General features: G+C 39.6%; 1 protein-coding gene across 1 annotated transcript in view; it reads left to right on the top strand.

The window, feature by feature from the left end:
* Cntnap4 (contactin associated protein family member 4) overlaps positions 1–14,608 on the top strand; it is a 293,647-nt gene that overhangs the window by 154,648 nt on the left and 124,391 nt on the right. The window contains exon 4 of the mRNA XM_040736562.1: positions 4,387–4,534. Coding sequence (XP_040592496.1) covers positions 4,387–4,534 — 148 coding nt within the window. The remainder of the gene's footprint in view (positions 1–4,386; positions 4,535–14,608) is intronic.

The raw sequence follows: 14,608 nt of genomic DNA, 5'->3' as shown, positions 1-14,608 counted from the left end.
GAAAGACATTTAAGATTAAGTATTTCTTTCTGGCACTTGGATCCCAGTACCTGGAGGTTGAGGCAGCCTTGGCTACATAGTGAACCCTTATCCTTCTCAAAGAAGAAATGCAAACAAAAAAAATCTGTGTGTTTTTTAGGAATTTTGATGGCATATAAAAAGGGGTTTTGTTTTTGGTTTGTTTTTTCATAACAGATTGAAGGGGGCAAAGTAGATGCATTTAACACCTGACAATGGGCCTTGAAACTTTCATTTATAAGGTAATGCAGGCTCAATCCCTCACCTCCACAGTTGGTCTGAAAACTTTCTCTGTAAGCATTGAATCTAAAACTGAATCTTGGTTTTCTGGGGATTTAAAAAAGGTAAACAGGTCAGGTGACAGCAAATGCTGTCAATCTGTTTTTGATGTGAGAAGCAAATGACTTTGCAGTGGAATGATTTTTAAGGTCCCTGGGTGTTCCTAAATGATGCAACTGCCAGTCACACCACTGCCTGTACTTCCAATAGCAGCGTCTTAATTTTTTTTAAAGAACTATAAAAAAGAATGCTACCTTACTTAAAAAACCCAAGTCCCATTGTCTTCAGCCTCATCATTTTGTAAGCAAGAACTGTTGAAATTTTTCCTGTGCCAGGGAAGATATTTGTATTACTTATGCAAATAATATATATTTTATGTTTATACTTTATGTTTAATTTTAATTAATCTATAAGTCAATCAGGTAAAAAATTCAAACACTGTCATCCACAAGAGTTTCCATGCCATTTACCCATCTGTTATCACTGTCAATATGAGAATATTTTCTCCCAGTCCCTTAAGAAGCTGAGATCATTGTAATGCATCTATCTGAATGTGTGAAATTCTATTAATTTTGTAAAAATGTGATATCTTTTGGAAGGTCATCTAATTAATCAGCTACCTGTTCACTTGGCAAGTGATTATATTTACAGATTACATTAGTTTGCCAGTGGCACGCAGGAACTATAATCAAAGGCATGAGATGAGCTGATAGACAGCACATATAATCCAGTATCTGGAGACCAGGCTCTCAGCCCTGACTGCACAGTAACTTGTGGATGTGGAGATCTTGTGCACCAATGTGTATATGTGTATGTGCCTAGGGTCTGCATAACAAATGCATATATAGGTGTGTACACACATTCCAATGCCTAGGATCTTCATGACACTTGCATATATATGTGTTCTTATATGTACACACATACCAATACCTGGTGTCACCATAACAGTCAAATATATATGTATACACACACACACACACACACACAGAGGCATGCACACACACACTAGTACCTGGGGATCTACACCAAAAACTTCAACAAATAGTTCAAGTTGGGAAATGTGCCGTGCCTTGACCATTCTAAAGGAAAAATTAGCCTACATGGGCATCCAATTTTCAGGCAGATGCTCATGACCTGCACAGAAATGGAAACCGCTGTAGTGTAGAGATAAGGTAGAATAGGGATTTTGCTAGTGCGATGATCTTTCTTATCTAATCCTTAGTGAAATATCTTGACCAGTGAAACAGGGAACGGTGGAACTTTCTAAAAGAGCCTAATGGTAAGAGTCCAGGGATTTGTGGGGTTAAACTGTGTTCTCCTATTTACCTTCTGGGAAACAGCACCAGCCCAGGTGGGTGCTCTGCAGGGCAGCAACAGTAATCTACATTGATGATGAAGAGTGAGGGAAGAACATTCTGTGGTTCAGTGTTTCTGAGACATGCTGGACTGTTCCACGGCATAGTCAACACGGCACATGGTCTTGTTAGGTTGGACCTTGCTCTGAGATACCCGGTAGCTGAGAAGCCTGCTGAACTTTGTTTAATTATGTTTTCAATCCTGCTCTCCCTTAGAAATAGATGTCCATATGTCTTGCTGAGAGCTACCTTGAGCCAAGCAGGGATTTCACTGTTGTGACTGCAGGCTGGTTAAGGACCATGCTTTAGTGGAGTGCTCCTGGTAGCAGGGTAAGATGAACAAAACTGAAAAAAATGGTAAAGGGGGGAAGACCCTCCCTCCTGCAAACAGTAAGAAACACAAAGAAAGTAAAATGGAAGAGCTGATGTGGGAGGCCACATATATCCCTGAGAAGCTGTGATCAGAAGAATGCTGTCTCAGCTGGAGGCCATATAGATAGACAAGACTTGACAAAGCAAGGGAATATGGCTGTACTCAGTGGCCTGCTATGCAAGGGCCTTAACCAGGACTGAGTCTGTCCTTTTCAAGGAGAGTCCATGGGGCTACACTCCAGTTGTGGTTGCCACACTTGGTGAGGAGTTTGAGCTTTGAGAGGCAAAGAAAGCAGTGGGAAAAGGGGGTGTGATTCTGTTCAAATCTTACTGGCTGACTGCTGGGGAAAGCGCTGAGTGTGGTGGCGTGAATGGAGGCAGGAAGCAGAAGAATGGAAGGCTCAACAACAGGCTTAGATGATGGGTCTGATGAGAGCACGCTTTGGGGAACTGGTGGTCAGAGTAAGGAAGGCAAGACATGCTGTACTGGCTACTTTTCTTATTGTTGTGGCCAAATACCCATCAAGAAGTAAATGAGGGTGGGAGTTTACTCTTGGTCTTATGGTTTGAGAGTGAGTCCATCACGGAGGGGAAGCCATGGCAGCCAGAGCCTTGGTCAGGAAGCAGAGAGTGACAAATGCTTGGCTTACTTTCCCCATTTCCCACTGTTACTCAGTCATTGATGCCAGCTCATTGGAGGAATCACACACATTCAGGGTCAGTCCCACTTTTTGGAAACCCTCTCATAGAAGCACCCCAAAGTCTTTTTGCACCTGGTTCCAAAGACTGTCTAGTAGATGGTGTGGGTTAAAGGTCACAGGTGCCCAGATTTCAGATTTGATTTGCAAATAGATAATCTGTACTTCGGTGGAAATGCTCATGGCGTAGCACCCAAAACCTGGGTGAGTGGAATCCTGATGAAACAGAAGGAAGTGAACTGATTGCTAAGGGAATCAAGTTATGTTGATTTTTAAACATGCAATTCTTTCTTTATAATGCATTAGAACTTTTTTTGGTAAATACTAGTACTGAGTAGTAATAATGGAGCCATTCCTTTGTCTTTACATTCGTATCTGGTTTCTTATTGATTAATGTTATGGAGACCTCTCATCATGTCCCCGCATCTGAAATAGCATCATTCCTATGTCTTTCTTATGTAAACCAATTGTGATGGCCTAGAAAAAAAAGTAGGAGGAGAAGAAGGAGGGAGGAGGGTAAGAAGAAAGGGGGAGAAGAAATAAAGATGAAATATAAATGATGGAAACAGCTTCTGTTTTACGCTGGTTTCTTTATAGGGGAAGTCCCATGCTAGGGAAGATAAAAGCAGCTCAGGGATGGAGATGTTGCTCAGAAGTTAAGAGCACTTGCTACTCCTGCAGATGTCCCATTTATGGTTCCCAGCACCCAAATGAAGTCTCACCATGGTAATTCCAGTTACAGAGGATCTGGTGCCCTCTTCTGCCCTTCCCGGGCACGAGGCACATACATGGTTTGCATACATACATGCAGGCACTCATACACATAAAATAAAAAGATAAATTTTTAAGAAATGTTTAAAAAGTGGCTGAGATACTGAGTTCTGTGTCTGTTTGCAGGCAAGCTTCACATCAGCGAATGTGCCCTAATACTGTGGAAGGAGCCAGCATGGGCTCACTCAGTGTAATGGTTTTGCAGACGCCAGAGATTTTTTCCCCACCTTTCTGACCTTTAATTTCCTCATCTGCAATTTGACTGTGCTGGCTTAGCATCATTCCAAAGGTCTCTCTAGTTTTCCATGGCCAGAGTCTGTAAGTCTAATCACAGGTCTTTCCAAATGCTCATTGCTTCCAGTTTCCCTTTACTGCTCTGGACATGTTTGAGGCAGTGTGCTGATGAAGCTTAGCAGCCCTTACAGAGAGCATGGTTCCTACTTGGGGGAGGATTTTGTTTATGCTAATGAGGGAGCTGAGAAAGTGCAATAGCTGAAGCAGGTGTGCAATTTCTTTGCTGAATCAGGTAATAGTTTTTCAATACCGAGAGATTATTTTCTCAGCTTTTCCATGCTGTTTGCTGTGCTGGCAGCCGCAGGCACGCACACTTTTACATTTAATCTGTGTTTTGCAGAAGCAATTTTTATTGAGGGTATCATAGTTGAAAGCTGATTTAATGGGTGTGATATAATTTAAAACTTCTCTTAATACAAAAAAAAAGAGTAGGTAACAGTCACCTCTGTGGATGGAGAGATAAAACTGTTCATCTGATTTCCTTAAAGTGGCATTTTTCACAGGAAAATGTTAAAGGCTAGGTATGCACACAGATAGTCATTTTAGGTGACACTGGCATCTCCAGATACCCTGAGTTCCTTCTTTCCCTTTTCTTCCAGGGTTTTGCTGGAAACGCGAACGCAGACAGCGTTGTGTACTATAGACTCCATCCTTCAATCAAAGCCAGGTTTCTGCGCTTCATCCCTCTAGAATGGAACCCCAAGGGCAGAATTGGAATGCGAATTGAGGTGTTCGGGTGTGCATACCGTAAGTGTTTTACTTACACATCGCATTGAAACAGATATCAAAGGAGATGCTTAAAAAGCCACACTGCCTATTGAAATAAATCAACTTTGTAGGTATAAAGAGAGACAGCAGACAGGGATGATTTTAGTGAAAGCCATTCTTATGACCACACATGCCAATATTTACGAGAACATTCAACTTTAATTCAGAGATGAAGTGCGTATGTGCTCCCTCTCCCCCACATTGTGTGTGTGTGTGTGTGTGTGTGTGTGTGTGTGACTGTTCTTTACCTTATTTGTAGGCAGGGTCTTTCACTGATCTAGAGTTTATTGATTCAGTTGCTGGCTGACCAGTGAGATCCAGAGATATGCCCATCTTTGTTTCCCACCCCACCCCCCAGTGCTGGGATTACAAGGCTGTACCGTTGGGCCTGGCTTCTTTTCCTATGGATGCTGAAGATGTCAATTGACCTACCTCCCAACCCCAAGTGCTTCTTATAGGCATTATACAAATAGTTTATGGTTTTGCAAAAGCATCTCTGTGTGTGCGTGTGTACCCATGTCTTACAAAACTTATTACATTAGTGAGTATTCAAACATTGTATTTCCCCCAGTGGGTTACACTTAAAACTTCATGCCTATACCCCCCACCTTAAGAAAAGAGAGAACAGTCCATCTATTATGGCCAGCCAGCTGTTATGAAAGTTTGAGTATTTTTCTCTCTAGATTAAAATAATATGCCAAGGAATTCATTTTTAAATATACCATGTCTTCAGCATAAATTAAAAGAGACAGCCAAGACCTCTGCCAGAATATAAAATATGTTTGAAATATCTTCACATGAAAAAAGGAAGAAACCACAGATTTCACTATCTCCCCCTAATGAGGCATTTTATTACATGTTCTTGTGGGGAAGGGACCTAAGAGTTATTGATAGTCCTCCTCAAGCCACACTGCTCTGGTAGGAGCTTTGTTATTATAGAGCAGTGAGTTGGTTAACATAGTCTACAGTAATCAGACAAACAAGCAGAGGTTTTGGGAGACTCAGGCATTGACCCAACCAATGTCTTACAATTAACACTTGGGAAACTGCAAAATGAAAACTCAGAACTGTTCAACTTTACTACATCATTATCCCTCAAACAAAAATGTATTTGCTTTTTTTTAGCCACTGAAGGTTTATTATTTCATATGTGTTCTATCACTTTAGAATACTATCCTGGCTAGGTTCTGCTTCCTTTTACTAACGGGAAAGAAAAATAAATGTCATAAAGAAGGTAGATGACTTGATGAAGTATTTACAGACATTTTATAATTATTTTAATTGTGTGTCTATGTGTGGGTATATGTATGTATGTGCAGGTGCCAATGGGGGTCAAAAGATGGTATCAGAGACCCCAGAGCTTAAGTTAGTTACAGGGAGTTGTAACACTGACAAATGTGGGTTCTGGGGACCAAACTTGGTTTTTCTGGAAGAACAGTTTGTGCTCTTAATTGATAGGTCATCTCTCCAGCCCACTGATGATGAAGTTTTAAAAACTGTGTTGGGCCAAGAGTTCATGCTATATAGACTCCTGGAGCTCCTCATATATTTTAATGATGCTCCTAATACCCAATACCATCATCAATCAACATTTTTCCCTTCAGACTCCTAGAACAATTATAATGATGTTTGATGAAACAGTAATTCAATTAGCAACAGCACCAATACCAATATTAATAGCATTAATATTTCTAAATCTAAAAGCAGAACTTGCCTGAGTGATTACTACATATTACTAGGGTACTTCTTTATGTGTATGTGGTACATGTGTATGTGTTTTTGTGCATTCTTAAGTATATGTGGGTGCATGTGTCTATGTGTGTGGAGTCCAGTGACTCTTTTTTTGAAACTAGTCTTTCACTGAATCTGGAGTTCTCTGATTCAACTAGCCTGTCTTTGCAGGAGCCCATAGGGATCCTTCCATGTCTGCATTCCCAGTCTTAGGACTACAGGCATGTGTCACTGTGGCTGGCTTTTCATGTGGGTGCTGGGAATCAGAACTGAGTTACCCAGTTCATTGATTGTTTCTTACAGATACTGTACAAAGATATTTATGACATTTCAAAGAGACCCAGGTAACTTTGACAAGATAATGCTTCCATTTTCCCATTTCACAAAAGAGAACTAAGGCTTGGAATGTTTGACTTGCTTAGATTGCACAGACAATAAGTAGCAAACCTGGGTTTGCAGCCAAGTCTTCTAGAGCCCAGGACTCAAGCTCTTTGCTCCTTGCTCTTACTGGATCACAGAGCTGAGTTTTAGGGCAGTTTTCTTCTCACCATCTGCCCAGCTGGACTGCTGGCTTTCTTGGCTTCTACAGTTCAGCTTAACTGCTCTGGGTATGTTGTTTCTCATTTCATAATTTTCAAACCAGGGAAAAAAATCACTTTTTGAAAAGTAGTCTATGCTAATCAAGTTCTAGAAGCTAGAACTTGGACAAACATGTTATTTCTAACATGTTTTGATTTGCACTATACAAGTGCTCTACCACAGGTGCATATCCCCAGCCTATGTCTTTAGATGCCATAAGTTAGCCAAACTTATGCATACATAATGGGTAAATAAGGGAACGATTGCTTCATATTGACAAATGTATTCTCTATGGAGTGTTCATTTTGCAAAATATTTACCACAGCACAGTAAGAGCTGACATTGATTGTGGATACATTGTGGCATGGATCATTTTGTAAAGACATTCTAATTTGATTTTTACATTTCCCAGGGTAAACCGAGTCTTGGAGAAATGAAGTAACCTGCTCACTTTCGATACTTGATACCTTTTGGATTTTGACTGTAAATGCAATGCTGTTTTGCCAACACCTAATTATTGCTTCTAAAACCCATAGGGTAGTACCTGCTAAGCTTAAGGTTTCTTTGAGTTCTCTGTGATACCACATAACTCAGGATAACCTAAGTGTTTCCCTTCTGTCCTAGGGCTGAAAATCTTTAGAACACTCATTTTGTTGTGACTGCATTTGCTACTTTGAGGATAAGCACATTCCCCACCTACCGATGTGTGTTCTCTTCTCAACTGACTCATGATTTAAGTAGTAGTAGATTTAAGCTCAAATATACAGAATAAAAATGGTATCCAGGCACTACATACATGTGCTGTACTCAAGGGGGGTTGTTTAAGTAAACATATTCATATCATAAATACATAATTGAAATAAATACTTTAAAATGGTATCCAGGAACCACTTAAAATGATGGATGCATAGTTTTATATTATTACAAGATACAAAGTAAAAAGTTTAATTGAGAGATATTCTCATAGAGGGCCAGAAACCAACTTAAAATTGGTTTAGATATAAGTGACTTTGAGGAATGGGCTGGATCATAATAACTTTAATCTTTCAGTGAATAATCATCACATTCACACTCTCAAACAATTTATGTCATCATCCTTGCATGAGTATTAATTGATTACACATGATAACATAAAGCCAACAAGTATTGAACAGTTATTATAAGCAAAAGAACACTATTTGTTAGTGTTTTCTCATTTTGTTTGAACAGCACAGGGGAGGAGGTACACGAATATCACCATTTTATGAAGGAATAGAAGGAGACAAGCAGAATTTTCTACCTAATGAGCCATAGACTTGCTTTCAGTCACTGGGCATAGATATAGTTGGAACCATTGACTTTCTCCACTCATGAGTGGAAGGACCTGGGTTTTTTTCAGCATAAGCATCCAGCTCTTTGATTTTGTTTGCCACCCTTTTGAGTGATGAAAATCAGGCTGAATTTTCTCTAGAAATAGGAGGACACTCTCCTACAACATTTGTAAATATTAAACAATAATATTTTTCCCATTTTTTTAAATTTAAATTAGAAACAAGCCTGTTTTACATGTCAATCCCAGCTCATTCTCCCTCCCCTCCTCCTCCTCCTCCTCCTCCTCCTCCCTCCATGAATCCCCTACCCCCTACCCAATCCCCACTCCTCTCCCCAGGGAGGGTGAGGCCTTCCATGGGGCAACCTCCAAAGTCTGTCATATCATCCTGGACAGGGCCTAGGCCCTTCCCCATGTGTCAAGGCTAAGAATGAGCTCCCAGAGTTCATTCATATGCCAGGGATAAATACTGATCTACTACCTGAGTCCCATAGATGGCCAAGGCCTCCTCACTGACACCCAAATTTAGGGGGTCTGTATAAGTCCCATGCTGACCTTTCAGCCATCAGTCTGTGGTCCATGAGCTCCCCCTTGTTTATGTTAGCTGTTTCTGTGGGTTTCACCAGTCCATTCTTGGCCTGAGCAAATGGGTAATTAATCCTGTTGTTGACTCATTGAGTTCAAGTACCTTTGAAATATGGTGCTACTCCAAGCCTTTAGGTTGACAATATAGAACTGAAATATACATAAATTTACATCTTAGTAAATCATAAAGTGTTCTCCCTGTGTCACTGCTAATAAAATAATGAAGTGCTAAGTTTCAACTACTGCTTGAGTGTTGAAAAATGGGAATGTTTCTCTAAAATTAGAACATGCTCTTCACATTTGATATATTTATTTATTCATATTGTTAATATTTTATCAGTGTGTGTGTGTGTGTGTGTGTGTGTGTGTGTGCTCATGCACACACATACTATGGTGCACATGTGGAGAATAGAAAACAACTTTCAGGAGTTAGTTCTTTCTTCTACGTAGGTCCCAAGGTTTAAACTCAGGTTTTCAGGCTTGGCAGCAAGCATGTTTACCCAATGAGCCCTATTTTTCACATTTTTATGTCAGCTTCTTCCCATATTGTGTAATACATGTGTCTGCTAAAGTTATATACTCAAGCTGTCCTGTGATCATTTCAGAGAAAATGACTATTGTGAGACCCACATGTAATTTTATTGCTCTCTGCCCTAACAAGTTAGAGCAACAACTGATGGTGAAGAGATGCCATGTGTGTAGAAATTTGTATCTAAGAGCCTGCTCTACTTTAATGTCAGAAAACCTGAAGTCGTCTCTTGAGTAATGAGTCAAGCAGAAGCTAAATTTTATGTTATTGAAGGCAAAGTATAAATTTTAGATATGTTGGCCCCTGCAGTGGTGAACACATTTATAGATTCAGATAAGAGATGGATAGAAGGACATGGATGATGGAAGACAGGAAGGAAAAGAGAATAAAGTCTTTGATGATTAGATGAGGGGATGCTATGTGTTCCAAAGACAAGCACAAGGATGCAAACAAAGGCAGGGGTGGGAAAATAACTTGGTAACAGTGGATGTATCTGACACACTCTTAGGGAGTGGAGAGTAAACCACAGGAGGTGATGTTCATAATTGTGAATGATTTGCTTGGGCAATTGCCCTTAGACTTTAAATTCCCTGTCTATAATCTTGAGCAAGCATCCTTACTTTGTAGCCCATGGTCTTTTCTTTTTTGCATTGCTACAGAATAAGAATATCTAACTATTTAGTCTAGCTGAATTAATTTCAGTTGCTGTGACATGCCACTATTTCACAATTTTTCTAGCCTTAGGGATTTTGCATGATGCCTATAGCAATTGTTCCATACTCAGTCCTCGTTCTTCTACCTAGATAATTACCTTACTTGTTCTGTTTCCTCAGCAAGTAATAGTTTCTCTCTTGATACCCCACTTTTAGACCAAGGGATGTTTTCAACTGTCACAAAACAGTCTTTCTTTTCCACAGTGTGTTCTCATTGTCCTGGTGCACAACAATGTCCTTTCTGTCATCAATCTTCTGGATAGATGGAAGAGTGAATGGGAGCATTTTGGTGCGCCTTGGGAAGGCTTCTTCCATCATCCAAACAGCATTTTCAACCCCTGACAGTCAGGAATAGGGCACAGGGAGAAGTGAGTAAGAAGACTTTATGAGAACAAGCGTAGAAAAGTGCCGAACTATGGTGTATAATTGCTTAAATATTGACTACATAAGAGAAAATTATGGGCTTTATTCATTGAAGGGAACATAAGTCAATCATTACAGAGCTCATGCTAACTTTAGAAACAAGGCAGAAATGTGCATTTAGCAATGCCCAAACACTGAAGACTGGAATTATGCACTGCGAGCTAGCTTTCCAATTTTGCAATAGACACTAGAGATCATCCACTCGAGAAGAGGAAAGGTTTGCTCCGGCTGTATTAGAAGTTTGGCTCAAGATCTATTGGCTTGTTGATTTGGGGCTTAGGGTATAGCAGAGCTCTGTTGCAACAGCATGTGATGAAGCTGTTCATCTTATAGTTGAGATGTGAATAAGAGAGAGATATGAGGCAAGCCTTGACTACATAGACCTTCAGAGAACACATAAGATCCAGAGTATAGCAATGTCATCAGTGGATTTTAGCTTAGAAAACATAAAACGACAGTATAAGAAAGACTCCTAAAAATGCAGATATTTACCAAGGTAAAGATAGTATTTGTCATAGCCAGTGTTCTACTGTTGTGAAGAAACACCATGACCAAGGAAATTCTCATAAAATAAAGAATTTAATTGTGTGCTTGCTTCTGGTTTCAGAGGGTTTATTATCATCATGGCAGCATGGGAGCATGGCAGCATTAGTGGTGTTGGAACAGTAGCTGACAGCTACATCCTGAAATTTGGGCAAACTGCACTGTGCCTAGTATGGGTCTTTGAAACCTCAAAAACCAACCCTTAGTGACACATTTCCTCCAAAAAGGCTACACCTACCAATCCTTCTCAAATAATGCCACTCCTGATGACTAAACACCCAAATATATGGGCCAATGGGAGACATTTTTACTTAAACCACCATAATACTCAAAGAGAGCAGGGTAGTAATTTTCTGTTTTAGGCATTCTGATGTCTTCCACCATGTGTCTAGTCAGGACAAAAAATTAAAAGCAGTTCATATATGAAAAGGTAGAGTTATGGTAGAGTTAAATATGTATTATTGGGTAAGCTTCTCATGGTAACTGCTGAAAGTTTGGCCAGCTAACTTAGACACAGCTCCCCATCTGACTATTACTCCTCTAGGACATAGCTGAAGGATCCTTTATTGTGTTAAAGTTTAAAAGGAACGTAGCTTCTAGCTAGCACAAAATTCAGCAGATGAATTCTCTCATTCTTTGTAAAGCTTATAGATAGACCTGATATTTTTACTTGGTAAGTAGTGTTCTGTTAATATTGCCACACACATTAGCATTATAATAGAAAGTGAAATACAAAAGCTATGAAAATCCATCAGGACTGTGTCTAAAGAATTCAGAAGTAATTGAGAGGCTAATAACATCCCACAACAGAAACATTCGTATCAATAAAAACTGTCTAAATAACTTCAAAACACATCAAGTCTATTTAAATGAAGGGGTTCATGATAATATTTAATTTTTAAATGTGTTTTTAGATTTGAAAATTATGTTGTGTGTTACAATGTTCATGTGAGTGCAGCACTCATGGAGGCCAGAAGAGGGTGTTAGATCCTTTAGAGCTAGAGTTACAGGTGTTTGTTAACTGCTAGATATGGGTGCTGGGAACCAAATGTGGAGCTTTAGCAAGAGCACAAAGAATTTTAACTGCTGAACTATCTTTCTAGCCATACTTTTATAATATAAATATTGCATGTCTGTGTGTGTGTGTGTGTGTGTGTGTGTGTGTGTGTGTGTGCGAAGAGGACAATTTGTGGGAGGCAATTCCCTCCTTCCTCCATATTGGGCTCAGTGATTTAATTCAGGTCATCAGACTTAGCAGCAAGCCCTTTACACAATGATCTATCTCACTGGTCCCATGATTATAACTTTTAACAGCCCCATTAGTCACATAGGAGAGATATTAAAGTTCCAGTTTCTTATTTTGAAAACCAATAAAAGAAGTGAAAACTACATTTCTTTCATAATCTCTATAATAGTCTATAATATGAGGTAATCAAATACAACAGAAAAGAGTATTTCTTCTTTCCTTTTAACTAGGAAATAACATAAAGAAATGGTAGTATTGAAAATATGCTCACTTGGCCACCTTAGATAAATGAATGGATTAGAGTAGCTGCAAATGTTTAAAAAAAAAAAGATAAATGACTTTCATTTTCAGTATGTTGAGTCAGAATAACTTTGGTTGAGTTAGCTTGCTATCCATAACAAATAAACATAGTAGGTGGATATTCTTCATAAACTGCCTCAGAACTCTGAAATTCATTTCAAAGAAAGTAGCAACTTGAATGAATTTGATTCTATAAATCCAAGAAGCCCATTCCAGGAGGTTCATATTCAACTGGCATTTCCTAAGGAAACAGAGAAAGTTTCCCTGTCATTCCAGACTTAGGAGACAGAGGTCAGAGTTCCAGGTCCCAAGAGAGGCTAGAAATTGAGAAGGGAATATTCAAAAGATGGTTATCAATGGAGAGCTCCAGCTTTTGCACCCCCCCCCAATCCTTGGCTGATTCTTGAAGACTGTGTGCCCAGTGAAACACTCAGGAGAAACCAGGAGTTACAGAGGATGCAGTTCTAGAGATTTGTAGCATTCTTGTAGTGTTGGGGAGGCTGCCCTTGAAGTTCAAGTCCTTCCTATTAGAGGGACTTTGAATTGGAAGACCATGGTGACACTGATTGAGAAGTGATGGCCATACCTGAGGTTCAGTGGTTAATTCCTAGGGGTAAGAACAAAAAACAAAATAAAGAAACCCAGAAGTAGGTCTTCCCTTGGTCATTGTGACCTGGTAGAAATGGCACTTCCTGTGGGCTACTTCCATTTTCTTCTTCAATGTCATACGTTTAGCCTTGTCTATCTTCCCAACATCACTCATCCACTATCTTCCATTTCCTTGCCCAGCCGCCATTATGTATGTGTTCATCTATTCAGCTTAAATATCACAACAACAGAAATATACCTGGTTGCCAATCTAATTTAAATACATCTACTCCAGTCTTTTCTGTAGCTCTGCTCTTTTCTTTCCTCTCTCTTTACAATTTGAAAGTTCTTCTGGGCTCAGTAGATAATTCCTTAGGATTGGAGGACTTTTGAAGATAGGATGTGATCCATTGCTGAAATATTGGCCTCCAGGGTGGCATGTGACATAGTTCATGTGTAATAACAATTGATAAATAGATGCATGAAAACCATTTTTATGGTACTAAAAAGATGACTCAGTGGTTAGAGCATGCACTGCATTTCAGAAGGCCCAGGTTCCTTCCCTGCACCCATCTCAGGAGGTACACAGTTGCCTGTAACTCTAGTTCTAGGGCATCTGATGCCCTCTCTGCCCTTCAAGGACATCGTATACATGTGTACAAACCTAACAGACACATACACATAATTAAAAGTAGATCTTTAAAAGCATTTTGATATAAGAGCAATTAACCTAGGGACATTGGAGCTCACAGAGTCTGAACTCACAGCCAGGGAGTCTGCAAGGGACCAGCCTTGGCCCTCTACATAGATGTGATAGTTGTATAGTTATTTGTGGGACTCGTAACAGTGGGGGAAGAGGCTGTCCTTAGTGAATTGACTTTTTTTTTGGAAACCTTTTCCTCATACTGCGTTGCCTTGCTCAGCCTTAATATAAGGGGTGATGCTTGGTCCTATCACAACTTCATATGCTATGCTTTGTTTATACTCATGGGAATCCTGCCCCTTTCTGAATAGAAGCAGAGGAGGGGTAGGTGGGGACAGGTAGAGGGGAGATGGGTGAAGGGAATTAGAGGAGAGGAGGGAGGGAAAATTGTGGTCAGGACAGAAACTAAATAAATTTAATTAAATATTTTGATATGATTTAAATAATGAGTTAATATATAAAACACAAATTCATTACATTTAAAATGTAATAGTAGATTAAAGGAAAGAGACATCTTCAAGGTGAGTAAATGTAGATATTCTTATCAAAATGGTATTACTGTCATCAAGGTTGGGACTCTGTGGTACTTCCATTTGATCTCCATAGCACATTGATAATGTGAAAGATGATATTTAATCTCTTCATCTCTTCCATGTAAGGAAACCAAATATTAAGGTGACTTTGGCCACATCACAGAAGTCATCAATAAAACCAGAGACTTAAATAAAACTTCTATCTTCCCCACAACATGCTGAAATGCCCTTGCCAGAGCAGATGCTAAGGATTTCATCTACCCGAAAAGTT

Source organism: Mesocricetus auratus, unplaced genomic scaffold (genome assembly GCF_017639785.1).
Source record: "Mesocricetus auratus isolate SY011 unplaced genomic scaffold, BCM_Maur_2.0 Super-Scaffold_6723, whole genome shotgun sequence".
Lineage (NCBI taxonomy): Eukaryota > Metazoa > Chordata > Mammalia > Rodentia > Cricetidae > Mesocricetus > Mesocricetus auratus.
This window is presented reverse-complemented; position numbering and strand designations above follow the sequence as displayed.